Source organism: Channa argus, chromosome 15 (assembly GCF_033026475.1).
Source record: "Channa argus isolate prfri chromosome 15, Channa argus male v1.0, whole genome shotgun sequence".
Lineage (NCBI taxonomy): Eukaryota > Metazoa > Chordata > Actinopteri > Anabantiformes > Channidae > Channa > Channa argus.
Genome location: NC_090211.1, coordinates 6,259,222 through 6,284,739, shown reverse-complemented (window position 1 = coordinate 6,284,739; position 25,518 = coordinate 6,259,222). Strand labels below are relative to the sequence as shown.

At 38.5% G+C, this 25,518-nt stretch overlaps 3 protein-coding genes across 4 annotated transcripts in view; 2 read left to right on the top strand and 1 right to left on the bottom strand.

The window, feature by feature from the left end:
- cacng2a (calcium channel, voltage-dependent, gamma subunit 2a) overlaps positions 1-3,741 on the bottom strand; it is a 63,485-nt gene extending 59,744 nt beyond the window's left edge. Inside the window, exon 1 of the mRNA XM_067477854.1 lies at positions 619-3,741. Coding sequence (XP_067333955.1) covers positions 619-844 — 226 coding nt within the window. The 5' untranslated portion in view covers positions 845-3,741. The remainder of the gene's footprint in view (positions 1-618) is intronic.
- Positions 3,742-10,494: 6,753 nt separating this feature from the next.
- Positions 10,495-16,454, top strand: LOC137099930 (uncharacterized). The gene is made up of 4 exons (XM_067477370.1): positions 10,495-10,840; positions 12,974-13,567; positions 13,666-13,776; positions 14,245-16,454. Exons 1-4 carry the CDS (start codon positions 10,827-10,829, stop codon positions 15,158-15,160), a joined length of 1,635 nt encoding a protein of 544 aa, XP_067333471.1. The 5' UTR covers positions 10,495-10,826; the 3' UTR covers positions 15,161-16,454.
- Positions 16,455-19,033: 2,579 nt separating this feature from the next.
- Positions 19,034-25,085, top strand: LOC137100469 (apolipoprotein L3-like). 2 transcript variants are annotated; one of them, XM_067478308.1, is made up of 4 exons: positions 19,034-19,430; positions 21,377-21,970; positions 22,069-22,179; positions 22,789-25,085. In XM_067478308.1, the coding sequence occupies exons 1-4, from the start codon at positions 19,417-19,419 to the stop codon at positions 23,630-23,632; spliced, it is 1,563 nt and encodes a 520-aa protein (XP_067334409.1). In that variant the 5' UTR covers positions 19,034-19,416; the 3' UTR covers positions 23,633-25,085. The 2 variants fall into 2 exon arrangements, with proteins under 2 accessions (XP_067334409.1, XP_067334408.1); XM_067478307.1 differs by having other exon boundaries at positions 22,060-22,179.
- Positions 25,086-25,518: the final 433 nt, after the last annotated feature.

Genomic DNA, 25,518 nt, shown 5'->3' with positions numbered 1-25,518 from the left:
AAGCGTTCATCCAAGGCAACAACTTCAAGTCTATAGGAGCCAAACATCCTAAAGAACTCTATCAGTCTGAATTTAAATAGCTTTGAGTTTTAGCTTCGAAGGAAAATGTGCACATTTTTAAAAATGAAGCCACGTCCATCAGCATGTGTCATTTCAACCAATCAGTGATTTTTCCTTGTTGGACTGTTTCATTTAAGACACAAAAAAGTCAAAGTAACCAGCACAGATTAGAGAAACGTAGAAGATTAGTAACATTGCAAGTTTCTACTGATCCTTTTAACAGTATTTATGGTAGATATCGATAAGATAAATATCTTCAATATCGATATAAGTTGTCTTGGTCTTGTGAGCCTCAAAAATAAAGTGTTTTTTTCTTGCTATTACAGAAGTGAAGGTTTAAAGATAATAAGAAACATTTTGCAAGAAATGTGTAAAAAGTAGAGACATGTTGGAACAATACACACTGATTATAGATGAGGAGATACAGGGATTAGGGAGCATCAGAAAGGCTTAACATTCTGCTGTAAATGGTTGTTGTGCAAGACAGTTGCCAGGTAGACTACTTCAAAACACCCACTGAAGCCATGCTGGAAAAGTTTGCACAGAGTTCGTTCTTACCTTCCAAGCAGCAAGTCCTCCAAAGGCCCGAGTGGGTCATCACCTCCTCGTTTTTCTTGCTGGTCTCGTTCTCGCTCATGGACTTGGTCCTGCAGACACCGCGGGAGTACAGCCAGTAGTCCGTGCCGACCGCGATGGTCATGAGGCTGAAAGCCGCGAAGGCTCCCACCGTGGTCAGCAGCATCTGGACTCCGCGGTCGAACAGACCCATGTTTCCGCATTCCATGAAAGGGGGACCCCCTTTCCTCTTGATGTACAGGAAGTAAATATTTGAAAATTTGCGGGACCAAACCAAACCGAAAAAACGGGATATACCGGTGCGGAAGGAGAGGGAGGAAGGAGAAGGAGGATGCGGTAGGAACCTTATGGTTGCGTTTGGGTGAGGACCAAAACAAGAGAAAAACTGGGGAATGTTTGGGACTTCTTTGGAGGGGTGGGGGTGAAGAGATGTAGAGACAGTGATGACTCCCCTCTGTGTTTGTTCTTACTTTTACAGCCAAAACAAGACGAAAAAGCAGGTGCGCAGAGGTGGACAGCACCTCAGCAGGCCTGTAGCTGCAGATGGAGCTCACACTACAGCCTCTTACAGCAAAAAAGCTGCAAACGTGAATAATAACACTGAGCTCTAAAGGATTAATTATGTCCTAAGGCCTACGAGCCTAAAAATGGAAGTGTGATATTCTCTACAAGCCCTGGTTTGTAAAGGTTATAGCCAGGGCTGAATTAACATGAGCTCAAATGGAGCAAAGAGATGGTTGGGGGTGGGAGGATGGGGGTGTTAGAGTAATGACAAGCTTAAAGTACAACAGTTCAATATGTCTGTTACAATGAGTTACCGTTACTTTAGTCAAAGCCTACAACATTACTAGTAAGAAGTCAGAGTTATAGCTAAATCCAAAGCTAATCTAAAGACTATTTTTATTATTAATATTATTATTATTCTAGTAGGTGCTGTTAGTCAAAAGGCAAAAGTGTTGAGGGAGACGAAGGGCAGCAGGGAAATCTATCATATTAGTGGAAACAGGAGAGAATAAACGAAATGACGGGTTCAAGTCCTGTCAGAGGAAATGAAAGCAATTGTCTGGGTGTTTTATAACGAGCTATTGTGACGTTAAAAGCAAAAACATTACGCTGGCTTCTCACAAATGAACCCGATGGAATGAGGAAATCAAGGCTCAAGGAATGAATTAATTAATTAGCAGGCTTTAGCAAAACGGGGAAGAAAAACAGACAGAAACCTATGAAAACCTAAAAAAAAAATTAAATTAACCGCTTAGATTTTCCTTTTTCCTAAAATTTTGATCCCCAGTTTCCATATGTAGCCCTATAGCTCTGGGAAGGTTTCCGCCGAAAATGGGGGTCTGCGGTCAGTGGAGGTTCGCTCGTCGACGATCCGGAGAGAGCAGGGAGCATCCAGCAAGGCAAGCCGACCATCACTCGACATGTAGCCGGCAGGAGGAGGACGAGGAGACGGTGTGGGCGCCGCCGCAGCCGAGAAAGCTTCTTCTGCCGCGGATGGAGGAGGATGCTGTTGCTGCTGCTGCTGCTGCTGATGCTGATGATACTGCTGCTTGAATATCCAAATTCACCGTGGCAGTATCACAACCAGGACGGTCCCGTTTGTATAGCCCTTGCGCCATGTAATAGGAAGAAAAATAAATGTTGATGAATGTTGCAATCCTCCTGTTTTCCCCTCCTCCTCCTCCTCTTCTTCTTCTTCTTCTGCTGCTGCTGCTGCTGCTGCTGCTTCTTTCTCTCCTTGCGCTGTCGGATGCAGGTTTGGCCGCTTTGCACGAAGGGGAGAAAAAAAAATTACACAACAAGAGCGACTTGCACAGATCTACAGACAGACAGAGCCGGTGTTGTCACGATGTCAGTGTCAGCGGCGGTGTAACATTCAGTGTGTTCAGGTTAGCCCTTCTCTGTCCTCTTCTCGGATAATCTCAGGGGAAAGAAGCTGCTCTCAAGTGTGCAGGCTGCTTTTTTTCCTTGTCCGGCGACGTGTTTAAAAGGCCCACAGTGTGCGTGCGTGTGTGTGTGTGTGTGTGTGTGTGTGTGTGTGTGTGTGTGTGTGTGCTCCGCGCTGCAGCAATGGAGGCTCGTTGCTGGAAATATATTAAAGATTTTTTAATTCCGTTTCTGTGAGTGGAGGGGGGCGGAAGGAGACGGTGTTGCGATGCTGGAGTCTCTGTATTCTCTGTGTGTCTGTCTCTGTCTCACCTCTCTGGTTCTTCATAGATGGAGGATTACTGAATTTGTGCACACAGGCAGAGATTTATGCAATCGTGGCTTATTATTGTCCGATCCAATTGTTGCAGCAGTCGCTCACGCACGTTCCCGCCACTCTCTCCTGAAGTAATTTCATTAAATGTCCGACCTGCGGCTTCACTTCTCCCGCTCCTGTTGCTAATAGCTGCGATTTTATGCTGCACCTCATAGTTTAAAGGCAGATATTCTGCTATGCTCTGATTTGATGACTCTTCATTATAGATTATTGGCAGAGAGGACAAAAGTGCGCACTCGAGTTCAAGCATCTGAATTTTCTCAAGTTGTCAAATTTTCTGAACTCAGCGTGGGATTCATCATATAAAAAAGTAGTATTAGTGTGCAGTATTACAATGGTACCGATTTGGTGTGTGTGTGTGTGCATGTGTGTTGACTGTGGTACTGAAAGGACAGCTCCCTCCAGCTCTGATCTGCCTGTGTGGAGTCTGTCGCCCCCTGCTGTTCAAATGTTCTTGTCACAACTTACATCAACTTTTCTGCCTTTTAAATAAAATATTGGTGCAGGAAATATTCAAATCATTCAGCAATTATGTTAAATAGTGAAAACAATTCCAATTCCAAATGTATCAATGAAGAAAATGTCATTGTACCTCATGTATTAAAGTAAGTTTTTCAGTTGTAGTCAGTGGGACATTTTTATTAGTATGGATTACTCTAACAAAATATAATCAACAGCTTAAATAGTGTCTTCTGTGATGGCATTTATTAATCTCTATTATGTCAATACTTCTCCTATTATTACTACTCTCCCCATTTGTTAATGATCTTAATGATCCAGGAGACTTCTGCATCCAGAAGAAGAGCCAGGATCACTTCAAGGTTTTAAAAGAAGTTATAAAAAAGAAGTTATAAAAAAGAAGTTTGCACACCCTTTGCACACCCATTTGTGTGTAATCATGAGCTTAATTTAAATAAAAGCAGAATTTCCAAGTCATAATCTGCTGTCTGTTATCATTAGATTGTTATTACTAATATAAATTGCATTATACTGTAGCAACTGCTGAAGAGGAGCTAGTCTTGCCAGACCAGGACGCCCATCTAATGGCTGGACCCAGCATGTTTACTCAGAGATGCATGAATGTCTTTTTCTTTTAAAAAAAAAATAAAAATAAAAAGTATCATCGCAAAACAGCTTCCAAGCATAGATTTTTTTTTTTTTTAAATCATCATTTTGATGTCACTTTAACACAATATTTTGTTTCAGGGTGTGTTAGCACACTGTGAACAGGCCCAGCTTTATGTTTTTGGGTTGAAACCCTCATCTCAGTTCTGGTGATGTGGATGAAAAAATGTTGTTGTGCTGCTCATGTAACCAGCTGTGTCAGAGGGAATGCCTGTGCAGGTTGCACGTCTCCTGAAAGAGGTCATCATTGTGTTTCTCTCAGGCCTCGGGGGCCACATGTCAGAAACTCAGAGGAGGTCCAGTCAGAGACACGTTTAGACAGTTTTGCTGTTCGGAGTTCAGCAGTCATTATCTTCGAGCTTCAAGCATTATCAGACAAGCTGCTTGTTGAAGCATATAGGACTGTAAGTGATTTTATCTTTGGAAAGAAGTTTAATCAACTTTTAGAGTAATGAATTAAAAAATAGGTGCACAGCTTCTGGGAGCTGAAGATTAGGCAATAAATAATTCCAGTGGTGACACAAGTGTCATGGACTTTATTTCTGTTCGTTATTTGGTCATTTTCCCTTGTGTTTGTCTTTATACAATCACAAATTATGAATTATAAAATAGTGCGTTAACATTGTCTGTCAAAAGTCATCATTATTTTGTGAAATGCCTTCTATCCACATTGTGGTATTATTTATTTAATTATTTAATAATGGTTAAGCAGAAATTTAAAGATGCAACTGTAGAGCTAATTTTAACTCTTTATTTTTACTACTAATGAATGTAAAACCTTAATGTGCACATTACTTGTAGCTGTCTCATAAATGCGGGGAAATAAAATTTACATTTAAAGTTGCAGAGTAGCATGCAAAGTAGAAGTAGCTACAGTAGTAACTTTCCACTGCAGTAAAAACCATAGGAACCAATGAAAAGATCTTGTCTATGCTGTTTCCCACAGGAAACATTTGCCTTGTGGATATTCCCCCAAAAAAAATGTGAATATTTGCTACCTTTTGTTGTTTTTTTCAATTCTTGTCAGCATAAATTATGAAAACCTGAGTCAGTATTTGTATGTTTTTATTCTGCATTTGGCATTGAAACAAAAAATGAGCTTTGTTGTTAACATGTAATACAGTCTAATAAAAAATGTTTATTTTTAAAAAATATTACTATAGAGCTATATAATAGTTTTATTCCCTTAACGGAGACCTTGAGCTCTTAATGAAGACCTCTTTGAATCTCCTCTCAGCCAGGAAAGGCAAAAAGAGTGGGCCTGCACCCACACTGGTCCCTGTGGACTCTTTATGCCAATTTGACATTAAATCAGCGAGCTGTAAATCCAGCCCTAATCAGGGCCTTGTTAGAGTGCCCCTCGAGCTTTAGCTCAGGGAGAACTTCCAGTAAATTTTGCTCTTTTTGGGTAAAAGATGGGCAAAGACTGAAGCTTTACTTAAGGTGGCCACTCATTTGTTTTTTTCTATCCTCATCAGAACTTAAAAACAGCTAAGATTCAGTAGATTGCACAATAGAAAGTTGGAAAAGGGTTTTGGATGTGATGTTTTTTGCTTTAATAACATTAATTTGTGCAATTATTCATTCTTTCTAACCTTACATCAATTTTAAGACGTCCATGTGAACATGATTTTGAATTAACAGGTAGAGGACAAAGTCTACTGTACATCTTCATGGTGATTTCATACTAAAAAGAAAGATATAAAAAGTTCAAGTACATCAAATGGCACAATAGTTCAGTAAATGTACTTCATTACTTTCCACCATTTCTTCCGTGTTGTTGTGTTCTGCCAGAGTTTGCTGCTGCCTTGTATGTGTGAGGACAGTGCCATGTCAGCAGTGTTTCTACGCTGATCCCCTGGTGTCTTTGCTGAGCTGAGCGCAGCTGAGTGAGCGTTTTGACATGAATGTCCCTGCACTGTCCAGCCCACGTCTCTCTCGCTCTGTCTGTCTCTCTCTCTGTCTCTCTCTCTCTCTCTCTCTCTCTCACACACACACACACACACACACACACACTGTTCTTTACCCAATACCAGCTCCATGCTGCAGCTACTACACATGACATCTGCTGAGTGGAGTGATTGGTCAGAGTCCTCAGGTGCCTGTCCAACATTCTTTGTCTAATTCTAATAGGAAGCCACCCCCAAGTCACTTCACAGAAAGATGATCACCTGACCTGAAGTCTGTAGTCGAGCTTTAGTTTGAGATGCACTTTCCAAATTAACATTTATATTATTTCTGCTGTAAGTCAAGTTAGTACTATGTATGTTAAAAACCTCAGCATAGCCAGAGCATGAGACTGATAATAACTTCATGAGGGAGACTTTAAGTTTCCTAGGTTGTCAATCAAAAGCATGGACCTACTGCAGGTAAATAACGCAGTCAAACAGTTTAAACATTGTTTGGTTGGGCAGACAAACATTCATAAAATTGCACTTTATATTTTTTCTTACACACATTTAGTGTTGTATTTATACATTGATTTATTCAATTAATTAGAACTGTTTATCTATTAAATAAAATAATCAGTAAGTCAGTATTTTAACAAAAAAAAACTGCAGGAGTCTAACAGCATGGAGTCATTTGGTACTCTAATAAATTATCATTATTTCAATCAACCTTTGCCACCTGACTTGCTGTGGGTTTTTTTTAACCTCTTATTGTCACAAATCCTCTCCTGTAGGGCTGTAGGAAGGGCCAGAGAACTGGGTGGATTAAAACTTTTACAGTTTTTCTCAACTAATGAGATGCGTTTAATTAAAATTGGATGCACTTGATCTTTATCATCACCTTCTTAGCACATTTCCATTAAGTGTGGATCAAAGACGAGGGAAAACAATCAGTGTGAACCTGTAGCCAAATTGACAAGTATTTCATGTCTTCTTTAGAATATTGGGATATTCCTACCCATAGGTTTTGTTGAGGTGGTTTCCTTTTATTTTTCATTATTATCACTTTAGAATTTACAGCGTTCAGCTTTTCTGTGTTTGAACAAAATTGAAAAGGAATGAAATCTGATGTAGTACTTTAAAAAAAGTTTAAGATTTTAGGTGACATTTTGTCACTGAATTTTTTTATTTTTATGCATAAAATTAAATAGAAAAACAATCACCTCTATGGACATATGACAACAAAACTCCTTTGTGTATTGTATTATAAAGAAGTGCTTTGTTCTCCTTTAAGGCGGCTCCCTCTCTTTATTCACCCACTGTCATTTGACCACTGCTGCTCTCGTGGAGTCAGGGATGACGGAGCAACTGCATGGTACATTTAGTGACAGCAATGGACAAATCACTCTGCTTTTAAAGAAGTTCAGTCAACAATGTTGTCTGATTGATTCTTAGTGTTCTCAGTGTTCACATAAAGTGCAGTGTTACTGCATTGTTGTAAATCCATCCATTTACATTTACAAAAACCCACGCAATCATGGTTAGAACATGCAAACTCCACACAGATAGGCCTGTATCAAACAGGTAGATTGGAACCAGGGACCTTCTAACTCTTTCACTCTTTTGTTTAGCTGATAGTAAATTCTCTAATAGGAAAATATCTTGCTGGATGAATAAATATACTTGTATTTGAGTTATGTGCAATAATATTGCATAATTTACCCTCCTTTTAATCTTTGCCAAACCATACGCATGGGGTTGGACACCTGTCTTCTTTGCTGGTTAGTGAAACTAACCAGGCAAAGTTCTGTACAACTGATCTTACAAAGACTTTGGTGTTCTGGGTTACAGGGAAAACCTCCAGAAGTTCTTATGCCGTTAGATCATAGACACTCTCCACTACATTGGCATAGCGAGAGGTTTCTGTGAGGAGTTCCCTAAATGGATCGATGCCAGAAAAAAGAACGAGAACAGATCAATGACAAAATCAATCTAGGGCACTTGAATGATGTATTGAAAGACACTCTAAGAGGCCTAAAAAAATGGACTTGTTACTGGATGCAGTAGAGAAGCTAGCTTATCCCCAAGGTAAATATTTGAGCAGCACATATTATTTCATGAACAGCACATTTTGATTTTAATACTCAATTGTGTAAGGGACTAATCTCCAGTAGAAATTTATTTAACATGACTGCATGTATTTAACATTTTAAATTACTTTAACAGCCACATTAGTGATTTTAAGCTGGATGTGAACAAAGAAACTCTGGTTCACCTTGATGAGTTTACGTCAGAAGATGTCATGCAAAAACCAGCTGACTGAAATCAGGTAAGAATCGCATTTGAATTGCTGACAGCACTGAAACCACTTTCACAAAATAAAGAGTTTCTTCGATTGGTAAGAGTTTATAGTTTCATGACCAACTCCATCTACTCTGACATCAGAGTAGGTGGTGTAGAGAGAGTTTGTCAGTCATGCCAGAATCTCCTGGGTCCAAACTGAGTTGGATCTGATAAGGACTTCTTCAGTATGTCCTTGGAGCAAACTTGTAATGCTGGAGAGAATTGATAATTTAAACTTAAAGTCAGGGTCCTGCATCCATGTGGATTTACATGTCACAGATACATCTTCATGTTAAGTAGGTTGATGGTTAAAGTCCTGGAGAAAGAAGCGTGTCTTTTCTTGGAGACAAGTTAAAGGTCAGATTTCTTGGTCAGGAATTTCTCTGGGCAGCCTTGTGTGTGCTACATATCCCCACTCATCTAGAAGGTTTTCACTCAAAGGAAAACTAACTGGATGCATCGGTGGAGCAGTGTTGGGAGCAGCGAAGGCCAGGTGGCCATAAACTCCTAAGAAGAAGCTGATCTCTTTCTTTAACTATTATAGGGAATTTACAGGGAGTTTTTCACCTACAGTAACTAAACCATTACTGGTGTTAGACAATATTAATATATCAAAATCAAAACATCAAATTTTTAGTTATAGGAGGCTCTGTATATTTCTCCATCATCATTCAGATATCTCTGTGCAAAGGTAAAGGTGGATTTTGGTCTAATTAAAGGTGTATTTTTCTGTGTATATACATAAGCTATCAAATGATAAAAGCAAATGGATAAAGGTCACATTTGACATATTTGAAAAGTCTGTGTGTGCAAATGTTTGAAATCTAATGCCACAAAAATTGCATTGTGTTGAGGTTTGTGGTAAGCCTGGAGTACGACGCCCAGAGGTTTTGTCAAAAACACTATTTTGGTCCAAAATAAACACCAAAATTGCCTCTAGGCTGCATTCACACAGCCAAAATCCCACCCTTCATCCCTCATGAGCACAAACAAGTTTGCTTGGTGTCAGGTAAGTTGCAAAACCACATGATCAATAAAAACTACGTTTGAACTAACACTGGTATTGCACCTGCAGGAAACTAGCCCCTGGTGGTCTACACCTAAAATGAATCTCTGAGAGGGGATCAACACAAACTTGTTTGAATATTCACGGTGTGTAATTTTGTTGTCAAGGGTTCATCTTGGAATCTGCCTGAACCTGATAACAAACCAAACTATGAAAGATTTAATCAAATAACGGTGACACAACATGACTCAACATGAGTCATTCTGACGCACTTTTTAAAGCAGATGTTTGAAACAGAAATGTATCACAGTTGAAGGGGTTGATTTTTTGTTTGTCAGGTGCCCCAACGCAACATAAAACACACTCCGAGTCCAATTTGTAGTACAGGCCGTTATGAGGGCCATCTTTTTACGGTACTGTAATCTTCTTTTTGTCTTTTGTCCTCATCAGGATGGACCCACACTTCCAAACTGTGTTTTTATTTCAGAAGGAACCATGTTCTGACTTAATTAAAGAGTTTGGGGATCGATATCCCGGGATGCTGCAGTCTTTAAAAGAGCTGGAGTAGAATGCTGTTCAACTGGACAGGATGAATACAGGTGCCAAAATTTGTAGTGTGGCAGGAAGCTCTGTGGGGGCAGTTGGGGTTGTGCTTTCTAACCTTGGTTTGGTGTTAAGTCCTTTTACAGCTTTAGAAAATTGTCTAGGGGTATAGGTGGGGAAGCTATGGGAGTCAAGAGTTGAGTCAACAGTTTTATCACCACTGTCACAGAGAGTGAAGTTAATCGTAAACATCAAAACAAGTTTACAGCTCAGATTTTAACACTACACATTGATAAAAAAATTTTTTTGACTGTTAGCTCTGTAAATCTCCTGGTTTACACCAGTCTACTTTTTTGTTATTTGGACAATATGTTTCTTCTTCTTCACTGAATATATGAACAACCCTGAGTCAAAACATTTACTGTATTATAAATGTTATTTTGTAATACTTGCTTACTGATTAATGTAATTCCAAACTAAAATTACTATGTTCATTTCAGCATTGTAATTACTGTCTTCAGCAAAAAAACATTCTGCACTCTGTATGACTTTACTAATTGTTCTTCATATATATATAGTATGCAATATTCCTGCACAATCAAATACAATCTTTCTATTTCGATCATACAAAACTTGAATATCCCCAACTGCACTTGAAGGTCGCATCAGGAAGTGATCGTGTAGTGAAGGCGGATTCAACTGCGTGGACTTTATCAACTTACTCTCGAGAACAAATAAACTCCATTGCGTGCACATACTTGGGTTAAGTCGAGAAATGGGTGCGGTTTACAGTTGTGATGTAGAAAAAGGAAAACGAAACCAAACCCAATAACCCTGAAATGTCGAAGTTGCAAACCAGGGGGTTTTTATTTCAGCAGATTGCGGTGACAGAGTGGGATCTGCGGCACAGGACACGATCAGACACAGTTGTGTTGTGTTGTTATTTTCTCCACACACCCGAGGCGACACACAGAAGCCTCAAATAAGGAAGCAGAGACTGCGCACAAAGAGCAGGAAGATGTCTGCACCAAGGTAAAGTTTGAGTTTGCACAGACAGTAGCCACAGTGTCTTGAATAAACTTATCCAATAAACTTGAGATACATCAACACATACGCTATTATAAAACCTCAGTACAAAAGATAAACACTTAAGCTGCACAATATGTTAAAACGCTGCAACATTTCTCTTAGATGTTTTTTTTTTATCTTGGTGCTAAATCTACTTGCTTATGTAGCCTAAAATGTGACTTATTTGCACTTTGTTATTTATGCTACTTAATGCTTTTATTTAAGGGTAGTGCTTTTTATCATTAAAATAATTTGATGACTTTTTTTTTTTAAATCACACACCATTTACTTAACAGCTGTAGTAACTAACTGTCCTTTGCAAGACTGCGCTTTGACAATAAAAACATATCATATGCCTTCAAAATGCATTTCAAAACCAAAAGAGCTTTGTTGGGGATATTTGTCAGAGCTTTCAGATTACGAGTTGTTAGCAACTTTACTTCCTCTCTAAGATTCTTCCTTTTTTTTAAAGAAAGGTAAAACAATTTTATTAAAAGTAAAGATTAGAGAGAAGTAAAAGGAAACCTTTGTGTATCAGAGCTCCGTTTTTCCTTTGGACCTCCTCCATAGGTTGAGATCCACAGGACTGAACAACCCACACTGTGTTAAAACAAGCAGCTTCAACAGAGTAATGCTGCATAGACATTGGTGCATTATCAGTCTGATAATGTTAGTCAAAGAGGCCAAAGTACTATTTTATAAATTAGAAACTAATCATCATATTATTTAGATCGGACTTTAAATGCTGGATTTTTACTAAATAGTTATAAAAAGCTTGTCATGGGTTTGCCTTTAAATTATTGTAACAAGAAAATTCAACGCATTTAGCTTTCATTATGTAAATCGTTCATTTATGTAAAATCTTTCCACAGTATAAAATATATACTGTGATATATATATATATATATATATATATATATATATATATATATATATATATATATATATATATATATATATATATATATATATATATATATATATATATATATATATACACACACATACACACACAATAAACCTTTATGAAGCCTTCTCTAATAAATGATTCACTTCAAAACCATGTGTACTCTGGGGACATCTGCTGGTTAAATTGTGCAAATGCTATGGAAAAACAAATCGGGGATATCCCGGAAAGATGTATTACACAGCAGACATTTTCTCATTGTTGCAAAATCAGAGATGTTATTATTAACATCAATGAAAAGAATGTAGGAGGAGATATAGTACGAGTGTGAATTATTACTAGCTGAAATGATGTGCATATACTGCATATACAGTTTAAAATAAATCCACTCAGCAGTTAAATGAAATTGTGTTAACCTGGCATGTTACTGATCTTTGAGTTTTTTTTTTACTTTATCGAAGTGCCTGTGTTCATTTATATTTTCATACATGTACATATAAAATAATAATATATCTAAACACCCACCTACAGTACAGTGGGAACATAAAATTAGTTGCACCAAACGAAAGTAAGCTATCAATTTAAGAAAACTTGACAAGCACTGTATTTGGGGAGATCAAAAAGAATAGCTGAACTGTTAAAACCTAAAAAACAAAGGAGGACATGTTTTTGACTATTTATTTGGAAGGTGCAGGGTTTTTTGTAGTATGTTTGTCTCCCATTGCATTTATTTTATTTTATTTAGTCTTTTAAGGTTCTCTGCCTTCATTTCTATTTTCTAACATTGTGTAGATTAGTAGCTTTGTGTCTCTCTGTGTCTTTTTGTAGTTGTGTGTGTTCTTGTGGCTCTTCCTGTCTTTTGGCATGCTTCAGTGGCTGTTTACAGGTGGCACAGTACTCTTGGCTGTTGCTAATTCAAACACCACAGCTGAAGATTCACAGTAGTTAACTATATAATGTTCAGCTGTAATATGAAGGAAACAACACTGAAATAAACACTGGATTGGATTTTAGTAATATTAAGGCAGGTAAAGATTTTTTAAAAAGTAACTGAGCTTGCTGACTGTCCAGAAAGTAACATTATTTCACAGTGGTTATGGCCATGTGGTTGAAGATGCAGTTGGTCTTTCAAAGAAGTTTGTTTTAATATGGTTTGAAACTCACAAACATGCTGATGCTATGTCTTACAGAAAGGAACTTAAAGAGGCCTTGTGCCGCTACATCACAGACACCCTCCTCTACACCGACACAGTGAGAAGATTCTGTGAGGGGATCTCTAAATGGCTGCTTTGGAGGGAGACAGAATTACACATGATGATGGACATCAAAGACAGGGCTGAGGGTGTCAACCTCAATATCGACCATGTTACCAATTCGAAGAACAAAGGTCAGGCATTTTGGCAATATATGAAGAGCAAGGTGACACAGGTGTCTGCAGACAGCAAGCTTGCAGAGCTGGAGAAGGAGCTGGCTGATGTGCTGGAGGACACCCTGGCAGGCCTGGAGAAGCTCGACTGCTTCCTGGATGCAGTGGAGAAGCTGGCGGTCACCTCTCTACACGTGTTTGTGGAGAACCAGGTGTTACATCTCCCCGAAGAGATAAGTCTTGAACATGTTCAGGTGGTCATCATTGCAGCTCGACTGATCTGCCCTCAGCTCCTCAAGTTTAAACGAGATGCAAAAGGCTTCTTCTTTGCCAGGCTCCAGAATGTGGAGGTACTGTCCTTTCAGTTGGACAAATACATACAGACCACCAAGAAAATCTGTGAGACATTAGAGAAAAGGTAAACTGACAGTTAATGAACCTAATAACACATTTGGCTACAGAAATAACACCTGCCATAGGAAACAAGTTTACTACTCTCATTTACACCCACTTTAGTGAGTTTTGCCTGGAGATGACTGCAGAATCTGTGGTAGACCTTCATGTGGACTTATCCGAGGAGGACATTCAAAGGATGCTTGATCACATTAATCAACTCAGTGAAATAAGGTAACATTCATACTCTACATGTTTCTGGCACCAAACATCAAGGCCCATAATAATCCCAGTTATGTAAATGTAATCTGCATAACTGACTGATTGCAATGGAAATGTAACCATGGTCACTGGAGGTCGAATCTTAAGGACTTAGTAGTTAACCTACTTTTAATCTGGCACCATTTGTAGAGCATCAGAGAGCCATTAGCATGAAGGACTTTTAGGTTTGTTTAAATATAATTTACTCCCATAAATAGAATTAGAGGTGGGGACTCTCTCTTAGAACCTCAGTATATTACATTTACATTTATTTTATGAAATATTGTAGCCTGTTCTGCTATGTTATATGCTAATTTAATTTTCTGTAATCTCAATGTTTTTTCCAAACTTTTTTCCAAATTCCAAATCTTTTATCCATTTTGGTTTAACATTTTGTAGATGTGTCATGTTAGTAGTTATTACCTAATTTTCTTTCATCAGGCTTAATCAGAGCTTCAGGACGGTGTTCTTATTCCAGGAGGAACCATGTTCTGGCTTCATCAGTGAGTTCAATGAACGACACCCCAGGATGCTGCAGTTTCTACAAGAGCTGGAGGAGAATGCTGTTCAGCTGGACAGGATGAACAAAGGTGCAAAGATCTCCAGTGTGGCAGGAAGCTCGGTGGGGGCGGTTGGAGGTGTGCTGTCTATTGTTGGTTTGGCCTTAATTCCAGTCACAGCTGGGGCATCTCTAGTTCTAACAATGACTGGTATTGGGCTGGGAGTCACAAGTGGAGTCAACAGTCTTGTCACCACTGCAACAGAGATTGGAGTTAACCGTAAGCATCAAAGTAAAGCCAGTGAAGTCTTTCAGAGCTTCATGGAGGATGTACAGATTCTCCAGGATTGTCTGGAGGAGGTGACCACAAGAGAAAAAAGTAGGAAAGACGTAGTTTTGGAAAAAGGCTTGTTAAAAAGTGAAGAAGTGATTTCAAGTGCTGGTAAGGTGGTGGCCCAACAAGGTAAAGCAATATGTAACGTTCCCAGGGTGGCCTCAGACATCCCAGATATTGGTCAGGCAGCAGTCAAAGGGCCTCTTGCTCTCTCTAAGTCAGCCAGGGCTGGTCTCATCGCTGCAAATGCTCTTTTCCTTGGCATGGACATCTTCTTCATCTGTAAAGACAGCATCGGTCTGGCCAAAGGCACAGAGACTGAAGTCTCAAAGTTCATCAGAGCCAGGGCTGAACTTTGGTGCTCAGAGATCGACTCCTGGAAGAAGATCCGTGACTCCCTGTGTGAAGGCCTCCAGAAATCAGAGAAAAACAAAGCTATTCTTGAGACACCATTTTATCCAGAGATGGGAGAAGAGAAACAAATAAAAACAGAAAAAAATGTTTCATCTGATGAAGTGAATTAAAAACTGAAAGACAGTAAAACTCAATGAACAGACAGTACGTATCTCTCTCAGCTCTGATCTCTGTGTTTTTGCAAACTTAACACTGTGATCAGCTGTCGTGAATTTTATAGGAACAAACCATAATTCATCTCTACTTTTCTAAATTTTGTGTTCAAGCTAGAAGATGAATGTTTAGCTGTAATTTGAAATTTGATGATGATTTAACTTTTGTGTCAAAACATATAATACTTTAATATGTAATTATTGTGTAATGTATTTATGTAATTTGATCACTAGGTGGCTCAGTTGGTAGACTGGCCACCCACCGACTATAAGGTCCGAGGTTTACGCCCGACTCTCCCCGACCACATGTTGAAGTGTCTCTGGGCAAGACAGGGAACCCCAAACAGCCCATCTCAAAATGCAAAATGCTGTCCCAGGATTGGTAAAATTGTGGAGAGTTGTGTCAGGAAGGGCATCTGGTGTGAAAATGTGATAAATCAACATGTTGACCAATGATCTGCTGTGGTGACATTAAACTTATGGAATAAGCCAAAAAAACTGAACACAGAAACAACTTTAGAGCAAAATCTGCACAATATTCACATGTAAAATTTAATTTTTATACATAGTATAAAATTATTAAACATCTTGGGATTCAGTGTCTTGCCTGAGGACATAAGAATGGACTGGGTCCAAACTCAGTTTTCATACCCAGACAGTTTTACTCTGACCAGGCAGTGGAGGAAAAAACCTTAATTGACTTTTCCACCTCCTCTGTCCTCTTCCTCTACCTTCAGTCCTTTGTGGATCTATTGTTTCTGAACAAATGAACTGACCCATGGCTCTTTTCTCTCAATCCAAATGCTGTGATTGGTGTCTGAACACTTTCGGCTCTTAGTGTTTTTACCCAGAGAAATGTGTGTTAATTGTGTTCCAGCTATGATGATTCAGGCTAATATTGAACACCAGTACTTTGTTTTTGTTTTTTTAAATAAGCACATACTCTTGTACAGCCATTTCATAGCCACATGTCAACCAATTACCCCACACAGTTTACTTTTGTGTATTCATATTTACGTTTTGTTTCCAACTTACTTAAGAGTCCAACTACTTTGTATCAGAGCTGTGAGGTTTTCAGCTGTGACATGGAGTAAATCACAGACCATCTCTGCAGGTAAAACACCTAAAACTTCCCCATTGGTTTAACAACTTCAGAGCTTTGAAATACACATACACACATTTTCTGTATGTGTTAGAGAGTGCTGTGCTAACACAATTCAGAAAAATAAAGGAATGCCTAATTTTAAATAAATTACCTGCAATAAAGTCTTTAGGGGGGCCCAGTGGCTGAAAGCAGCAGGCTCGAATCCCACCCCACCAGGCGTGGCCCCATCCAGCCACCAAGGACGACCCTGGTGCCAGTCCCGAGCCCTGATCAAATAAAAGGGTTGGGACAGGAAGGGCATCCAGTGAAAAAACAAAACGGCAACAAACCAAAAGAACCATGCAAAGAACCAGGCTATACTAATGATTTACCATCAGATCAATAGGCCTGCAATTGTGGTGCAAGTAGGGATTCAAATTTAATTTGTCAGAAACTGCTGCGATTTGTATTGAGGTGGACCCGAGTGAGGAGACGGTAGGAGGCAGTATACTAAGCGAACAGGCTTTATTAAGGACAAAACTCAAACAGCCAACAGAAAACCACTCTTAAAATGGGGGGTAGGAAAACTAAGTGGTAACAGAAATACTACACAAAATCTGAACAAGAATAATAAACATAACCAAGGGAAATAAAACAGAAGATTGGGCTAATAACTGAAAAGGACAAAATAAGTACGTAAATACAAAATAAGGAACCAGAGGAAACGCAAAGCAAAGAAAACACGAATAAACATAGAAACTAGCAAATTACGCACAAGGAAAACTAGAAGCACCAAAACATGAATAGCTACAAAGAAAATTTTGAACCTAAAACATACTACAGGGAGCGGCCAGGAGCATGTACAAAAGACCAACCGATGTGACCCCAAGACAGAAGGATTAGAGGTAGGAATGAACAATAAACCAAACATGGACTACAAACAGAGATAAACCAAATAGAACACTAGAAGTCTAAATAACAAGATTCTGGATTCCAAATAACTAGGTTCAGATAAACCAGAAAGCAGGTTTTTCCTTCCAGGACTTAAGAAAAGGATCTGAACAGGGGCAAACAAGAACGGATGGTGCTAAGTAATGAAGCTGGAGGAGTGAACTGGGAACCAGATTTGGTAAAAGGGCTACAAAATAAAAGTCCAGAACAGGAAGTGAAGCTAAAGGGCTGGATGATGACAAACTTTTAGACTCACTGTTTTTGCAATATCTGCATTTTTTCTTACCCGCCCCTCACCCCCCAAAATTTTCTAAACCAGTTCTCATGTTTGAGGAACCGATGAGATGTTGCTGGAGGCAGAGAAAAACTGAAAGATATAACTTGGCCCTATAACTTGGCAAAGGTGGCAATATATATATATATATATATATATATATATATATATATATATATATATGTCTGAAAAATTCAGACAAAATGTGCTACTATGTGCAAACGAGTGCCTGGCTAACCTGCAGCCTACCATTTAATATGAAGGCTCTGTGTTCACCTTGATGAGTCTTTGTCAGAAGATGCTGAAACCAGGTACGCACTACTTTTGGTATATGCTACTTGTTTTTCGACATCTAGGTCAGCGTATTGAATCAATATGAATTATCAATATCAGAATTGTTAATTGCCCTTGCACTGGAGTATTGAAATAATTTAGCAAACATGCATATTACTGGGGCGGCACGGTGGTGGACTGGCACAGCGAGAAGGCTGCCTGTTCACATCCCTGACAGACCGTGCCTTTCTGTGTGGAGTTTGCATGTTCAAAGACAAATTTTACTATTCTGCAAGTTGGAAGTAGCTGATAACAGAACAAAATTTAAAACATTTTATCAAATAATTGTAAAACAACATGACTGAGTCATTCTGATGCACTTTTTAAAGCAGTGGCTTGATACAGAACAGTTTCGAGAGTTAAAGGGAAACAATTGGAGGCGGTTGTGACTTGTCTCTGGGTGTGATAATAGGTGGGAGTCACCAGTGGAGTCAAAAGTATTGTCACCACTTTCACAGAGATTGAAGTTAATTGTAAACATCGAAACAAAGCCAGTGAAATCTTTGAAAGCTTTATGAAAGATGTGCAGTCTATCCACGATTGTCTGGAGACGGCATCCAGTCACATGTTTTCCACAATGGAAGCATAGTTGGTGCAGTTGAGAAAGGTTTAAATCTGGGGGAAGATAATTATTTTTTCACTTGTTACGTTTTCTGATATTAACTACGTGAGATAACCAGGGCGGCTTCAGACACCACAGATGCAGCAGTCAGATGGTGACAAGAACATTTTCATTGGGCTCGATGCTCTTTTCCTTGTCTTGGACATCTTGTTCGTCTGTAAAAACAGCATCAAGCTGGCTGAGACTGAAGTCTTAAAGTTTATCAGAGCAAGAGCTGAACTGTGGTTCTCAGAGATGAGTTCATGGGAGAAGATATGTGACTCCCTGTGTGAAGACCTCCGGAAATCAGAAGAAGACAAAGCTATGTTGGTGATGCCATTTTACTCTGAGACAGAAAAGAAGAAATAGAATTAAGTAAAAGCAGAAATAAAAATTCATTTATTCCAATCAATGAAGACTGATTAAAAACAACAAACTGTCTCATTGTGTGTGTTTTGGATATTGTTCACTTTTATTTTACACAGTTTATTGTTTATTTTAATTCATATTTTACTTATTTTTATCAGTTTCTTAACTACATTATAAAATGTCTAAGCTGTGAACCTAAAAAAAACAATAGGCTACTTCTCAAATTATTAAAGTATTGCTTTATATAGAGGTTATAGTGCAGTTGTGACCATGCTCATAGCAGGCTTAGAGCTATGGGAACTTTATCAACTTTCTCTCCAAAGGAAATAGACTCAGCTAAACATATTTCAGGTCCAGAAAAGGGTGCGGTTCATTTTTGTGATTTGGAAAAAGGAAAAGGAAACCAAACCCAATAACTGTGACATGCCTAAGTTGCAAACCAGGTGGTTTTTATTTCAGCTGATTTTGGTCACAGAGTGGGATCTGTGGCACAGGACACGATCAGACACAGTTTTGTTGTGTTTAATTTTCTCCACACACCCGAGGCGACAGGCAAGAAGCCTCAAATAAGGAAGCAGATACTGCGCACGAAGAGCAGGAAAATGTCTCCAGCAAGGTAAAGTTTGAGTTTTCACAGACAGCTACGTTATGCTTTTATGCTTTTTTAAGTGAAGTGTTAAAATGATTTGCTGACTTTTTTAAAAATCACACACCATTTAACAGCTGTAGTAACTAACTGTCCTTTGCAAGACTGCGCTTTGACAATAAAAACATATCATATGCCTTCAAAATGCATTACAAAACCAACAGAGCTTTGTTGGGGATATTTGTCAGAGCTGTCAGATTTTGAGTTGTAAGCAACTTGACTTCTTCTCTAAGATTCTCCCTTTTTTAAAGAAAGGTAAAACAATTTTATCAAAAGTAAAGATTAGAGAGAAGTAAAAGGAAACATTGTGTGTCAGAGCTTTGTTTTTCCGTTGGACCTCCACCCTAGGCCCAGACCCCTGGGTTGAGATCCACAGGACTGAACAACACACACTGTGTTAAAACAAGCAGCTTCAGCAGAGTAATGCTGCATAGACATTGGTACATTATCAGTCTGATAATGTCATATAAGTCAGTCAAAGGGGCCAAAGTACTTTTTTGAAAATTATAAACTAATCATCGTATTATTTAGATTGGACTTTAAATGCTGGACTTTTACTAAATAGTTATATAAAATCTCATAATTCTCATAAAATCTAGAATAGAATTCAGAACCCTCCTCCTTACATACAAAGCTCTTAATGGTCAAGCTCCATCATATTTAAAAGATCTCATAGTTCTGTATTGCCCGATTAGACCTTTAGCTATCAAGCTCCTCTCCTGCTGAACAAGCTTCCAATCCAAATTCGGGGGGCAGACACCCTCTCTACTTTTAAGACTCGGCTTAAAACCTTCCTTTTTGATAAAGCTTATAGTTAAAACTGCTCAGTCAACCTGAAGTAGCTCCACCTTAAGATGCTATAGGTTTAGAGTGTTGGGGGACTCCCGCAAGTGCAATGAGCTCCCCTCCTCTTTTTCTCTATACATTTATTTGTCACCACTGTATACTAGTCATTTTGTGTCCTACCAACCTGTATAATGTTTTGTTGTTGCTTTTTGTCATTGTTTTGTTGTTGCTTTTTGTTGCTCTTTTCTTTTCTCCCTTCACTTTCCACTCACCCCAACCTGTCAAGGCAGATGGCCGCCCACCCTGAGCCTGGTTCTGCTGGAGGTTTCTTCCGTTAAAGGGAGTTTTTCCTCTCCAGTGTTGCCTAGGGCTTGCTCAAGGAGGATTTGTTAGGTTGCTTCTACATACTTGTGTAGTCTGGACTTTATTATGTAAAGTGCCTTGAGATGACTTTGTTGTAAATTGGCGCTATATAAATACATTTGAATTTAATTGAATTGAGTTATAAAAAGCAGCACAATTATTGTGTTAAAAAGATATAATTTTTATTAAAGATGTTTTTTTTTTACTTAGTGCTAAATCTAACTGCTCCTTAGATTAAATCGATGTAGAATATCATTGGTGGAAAATACCCAAAATTTATGCTACTTTATGGTTTTCTTTAAGGGAAGTGCTTTTTCTTCCTGGAAGTGAAAGTAAAATGTAATGTTTTTAACCCAAATGTTTTTACCTCAAACAATTATCTGCAAAACATCTGGTGGTAAATTGTGCAAATTCTATAAAAAACACAAATTAGTGTATTTCCTAAATTGAAAAACTAAAGCTGGGATTTAAGTTATTTGCTATAGAGTCCGTATAATGTGCAGATGTAATATGAAGGAAACAACACTTTAATAAATACTGGATTGGATTTTAGGAATATTAAGTCAGGTAAAAAAAGATAGATAGTAAAACTACTATCTCTATACTATCTATAGTATAAAAAAGTAACTGAGCTTGCTCACTGTCCACAAAGTAACATTATTTCACAGTGGTTATGGCCATGTGGTTGAAGATGCAGTTGGTCTTTCAAAGAGGTTTGTTTTAATTTGCTTTGAAACTCACAAACATGCTGATGTTATGTCTTACAGAAAGGAACTTAAAGAGGCCTTGTGCCGCTACATCACAGACACCCTCCTCTACACCAACACGGTGAGAGGATTCTGTGAGGGGATCTCTAAATGGCTGCTTTGGAGGGAGACAGAATTAAACATGATGATGGACATCAAAGACAGGGCTGACAGTGTCAACCTCAATATCGACCATGTTACCAAGTCAAAAAACAGGGGTACCGCCTTTTGCCAATATATGAAGAGCAAGGTGACCCAGGTGTCTGCAGACAGCAAGCTTGCAGAGCTGGAGAAGGAGCTGGTTGATGTGTTGAAGGACACCCTGGGAGGCCTGGAGAAGCTCGACTGCTTCCTGGATGCAGTGGAGAAGCTGGCGGTCACCTCTCTACACGTGTTTGTGGAGAACCAGGTGTTACATCTCCCCGAAGAGATAAGTCTTGAACATGTTCAGGTGGTCATCATTGCTGCTCGACTGATCTGCCCTCAGCTCCTCAAGTTTAAACGAGATGCAAAAGTCTTCTTCTTTCCCAGACTTCAGAATGTGGAGGTACTGTCCTTTCAGTTGGACAAATACATACAGACCACCAAGAAAATCTGTGATAAATTAGAGAAAAGGTAAAGTGACAGTTAATGAACCTAATAACACATTTGGCTACAGAAATAACACCTGCCATAGAAAACAAGTTTACTACTCTCATTTACAGCCACTTTAGTGAGTTTTGCCTGGAGATGACTGCAGAATCTGTGGTAGACCTTCATGTGGACTTATCTCAGGACCACATTCAAAGGATGCTTGATCACATTAATCAGCTCAGTGAAATAAGGTAACACTCATACTCTTTTTGTTTGTATGATCGTCATAAGATATGTCCCTTATAAAATGAATTATAGGCCTAAGTATTCAGGCGGTTTGTGAACATTTTTTATATCCCACCATTTGGTAAAAAATTTTATTTGTTGATTTTGCTGTGAAGTTACATCATGCCATGTAAACTGTGGTGGGATGGAGCGAGCACACTACAGTCATTACAACCTACACGACAACCTTTGTTTTGTTTAGCTTAAAGGTTTTTTAAATTGTTCAGACTTTGTACTTTGTTTTTATGCTAACATGCTAAACTAAGATGATAATTTTATCGTGGTGAACAGGGTAACGTTATACATACACTAAAAAATACTAAATATCTTATAACCGTAAACATGTTATCATTGTCACTATTAGCATGTTAGCTTGCTGTTGTTAGAATTTGACCTAATGTACGGTGCCTGATTACAGCATCAAAGAGCCATTAGCATGAAAGACTTTTAGGTTTGTTTAAATAAACAAAATAAATAAAATTAGAGGTGGACTCTGTCTTAGAACCTCAGTATAATTTTTAATTTATTTAATGAAATATTGTAGCCTGTTCTGCTATGTTTTATGTTTTCATCAGGATGAATCAGAGCTTCAGGACGGTGTTCTTATTCCAGGAGGAACAATGTTCTGGCTTCATCAGTGAGTTCAATGAACGACATCCCAGGATGCTGCAGTTTCTACAAGAGCTGGAGGAGAATGCTGTTCAGCTGGACAGGATGAACAAAGGTGCAAAGATCTCCAGCGTGGCAGGAAGCTCGGTGGGGGCGGTTGGAAGTGTGCTGTCTATTGTTGGTTTGGCCTTAATTCCAGTCACAGCTGGGGCATCTCTAGTTCTAACAATGACTGGTATTGGGCTGGGAGTCACAAGTGGAGTCAACAGTCTTGTCACCACTGCAACAGAGATTGGAGTTAACCGTAAGCATCAAAGTAAAGCCAGTGAAGTCTTTCAGAGCTTCATGGAGGATGTACAGAGTCTCCAGGATTGTCTGGAGGAGGTGACCAGAAGAGAAAAAAGTAGGAAAGACATAGTTTTGGAAAAAGGCTTGTTAAAAAGTGAAGAAGAGATTTCAAGTGCTGGTAAGATGGTGGCCCAACAAGGTAAAGCAATATGTAACGTTCCCAGGGTGGCCTCAGACATCCCAGATATTGGTCAGGCAGCAGTCAAAGGGCCTCTTGCTCTCTCTAAGTCAGCCAGGGCTGGTCTCATCGCTGTAAATGCTCTTTTCCTTGGCATGGACATCTTCTTCATCTGTAAAGACAGCATCGGTCTGGCCAAAGGCACAGAGACTAAAGTGTCACAGTTTATCAGAGCCAGGGCTGAACTTTGGCGCTCAGAGATTGACTCCTGGAAGAAGATCCGTGACTCCCTGTGTGAAGGCCTCCTGAAATTAGAGAAAAACAAAGAAATTCTTGATATATAACATTTTATCCAGAGGCGGAGGAAGAGAAACAAGTCAAAACAGAAACAGAAATTGCATCTGATGAAACTGATTAAAAACCGAAATAAAAACAGTCATGTGTAGTAAAGGTCTCTAGATGGTGAATTGTATCTGGTAACTCTGACCATGTGTCTTTGTAAACACTAACAGTGTGATTGGATCTCATGAATTTTATGAGAACAAACAATGTTTGAAACTTTCACTTTTGTCATTTACCTAAAATATACTTTTTTGTGTTGTAATTCTTCCAATTTGAATCAGTTCACAATTTTACTTATTTGGACATTTTTTCATTTATGATTGAAACATTCCTGTGTCAAAATATACAGTTCTTTAAAATAAATGGTATTATGTAATGTGACCACTACATTAAAAAAACTTTACCCCAAAATCTGCACAATATTCACATGTTGTGTGTCATGTGTCATGTCATTTCCATACTTTTTTCTTGTGCAGAAAAATAAATATAGTATATAATACTGTACTATATACTTCAGCTGTATTAACATGTTAACTATTAGGCCTCACACTTAACTGAGGTCAGACATTTTAACTTTTTCCCTTTAGTGTAATATAATAATATGTTCAAATAAAATTCACTGACTTGTAAATTACTTGTAAAATCAGATAATAATCAATTTTTTCTCATTTATCTGTACTTGTGCCATTGCAGCAACCGCATTTTTCCTCTGCGGGTCATTAATGTTTGCCTGATTTTTTCTTTTGTAATGGTTTCAGTTAAATTCCGACTTTAATACACGCTGATTAGCCACAGTAATAAAACCACCTGAGGGTTCTAATGTTGTGGTAGAGGGGCTCAACATGGGAAAAATACAATGCTAGGCACGGTCAACAGGTGCATTGCAGGTTGCTGCATAGCCACAAACTGGCCTTAACCTTGCCTTCACACATCACACAAAAGCTGTCAAATACACAAACACTACACAATAGTCAAACACATTTGGGAGAATTTCTAATGCTATCACAAAAACACAATGTCACAATGTGACCTCCATTTTGAAACAATTATCACAACAAGGATTTTTGTCACTGAATGACTTATGTGTCAACTATTTTGAGTAAAAGATGTACAAATTGTGTGCAAACAATAAAAAAGTGTTAAGATATTTGCAAGAGAAGACTTCTGCTTTGTTCAGATCAAGTAGATTTCTTTCTGAGCACAGCAGAAGTGCAGAACTGCATACACTATGTTGCTCTTCTTGTGCTTAAGTGTTCTGTCTTTCGGGTGGACAAGTCTGTCTCAATGTGTTAGTAGGTTTAAAGTAAACAGTTTTCAGTATCTCTGACATTCCAGCCAAGTAATCACCAGACTGAACTTTGGCCAAGATGCATGTTGGTACTGGAGACTGTAGAGAGTTATGAAAAATTGCAGCACAGACTGGTTGCACACAGGAGCATTAGAGAGGTTTCCCAATAATCTCCATTAGCTGGGAACATGTGTTTTCCTTTTTTTTTAAACAGTGAATACAGCAGAGTTTTGGGTCACTGAATGATATGTGTGTTAACTGTTTTGAAAAGGGATGTAAAAATGTGTAAAACCAAAACATATTAACACATTTGCAAGACTCTTGCAAATGTGTTAGTATATTATGTGTTAGCAAAACAGTATGACCTTACTGCGAATGTGTATAGTTCAACAGTACAACAGTATCAGGCCCAAATAGCATCTGTCAATGTAGCAAATGGGAAACATTCTTTCATCAATGAAATGGAAATATTTATAAAATGGGATTGAATTTGTTAGCTGTACTTGTGAATATTTTATGAGTAAATTATACAAAAGGAAATCCAAACATTTTAGTACATCTGAAAATGCTGCCTTTTTTTTGGAATCTCGGTACATCTAC

Excerpts from the sequence above, each read along its gene's own strand:
- LOC137099930 (XM_067477370.1), top strand. Across the intron at positions 13,568-13,665 it reads TGTGAGACATTAGAGAAAAG|TGAGTTTTGCCTGGAGATGA; the intron begins GTAAACTGACAG and ends CACCCACTTTAG. Across the intron at positions 13,777-14,244 it reads AATCAACTCAGTGAAATAAG|GCTTAATCAGAGCTTCAGGA; the intron begins GTAACATTCATA and ends TTCTTTCATCAG.
- LOC137100469 (XM_067478307.1), top strand. Across the intron at positions 21,971-22,059 it reads TGTGATAAATTAGAGAAAAG|CCACTTTAGTGAGTTTTGCC; the intron begins GTAAAGTGACAG and ends TCTCATTTACAG. Across the intron at positions 22,180-22,788 it reads AATCAGCTCAGTGAAATAAG|GATGAATCAGAGCTTCAGGA; the intron begins GTAACACTCATA and ends TGTTTTCATCAG.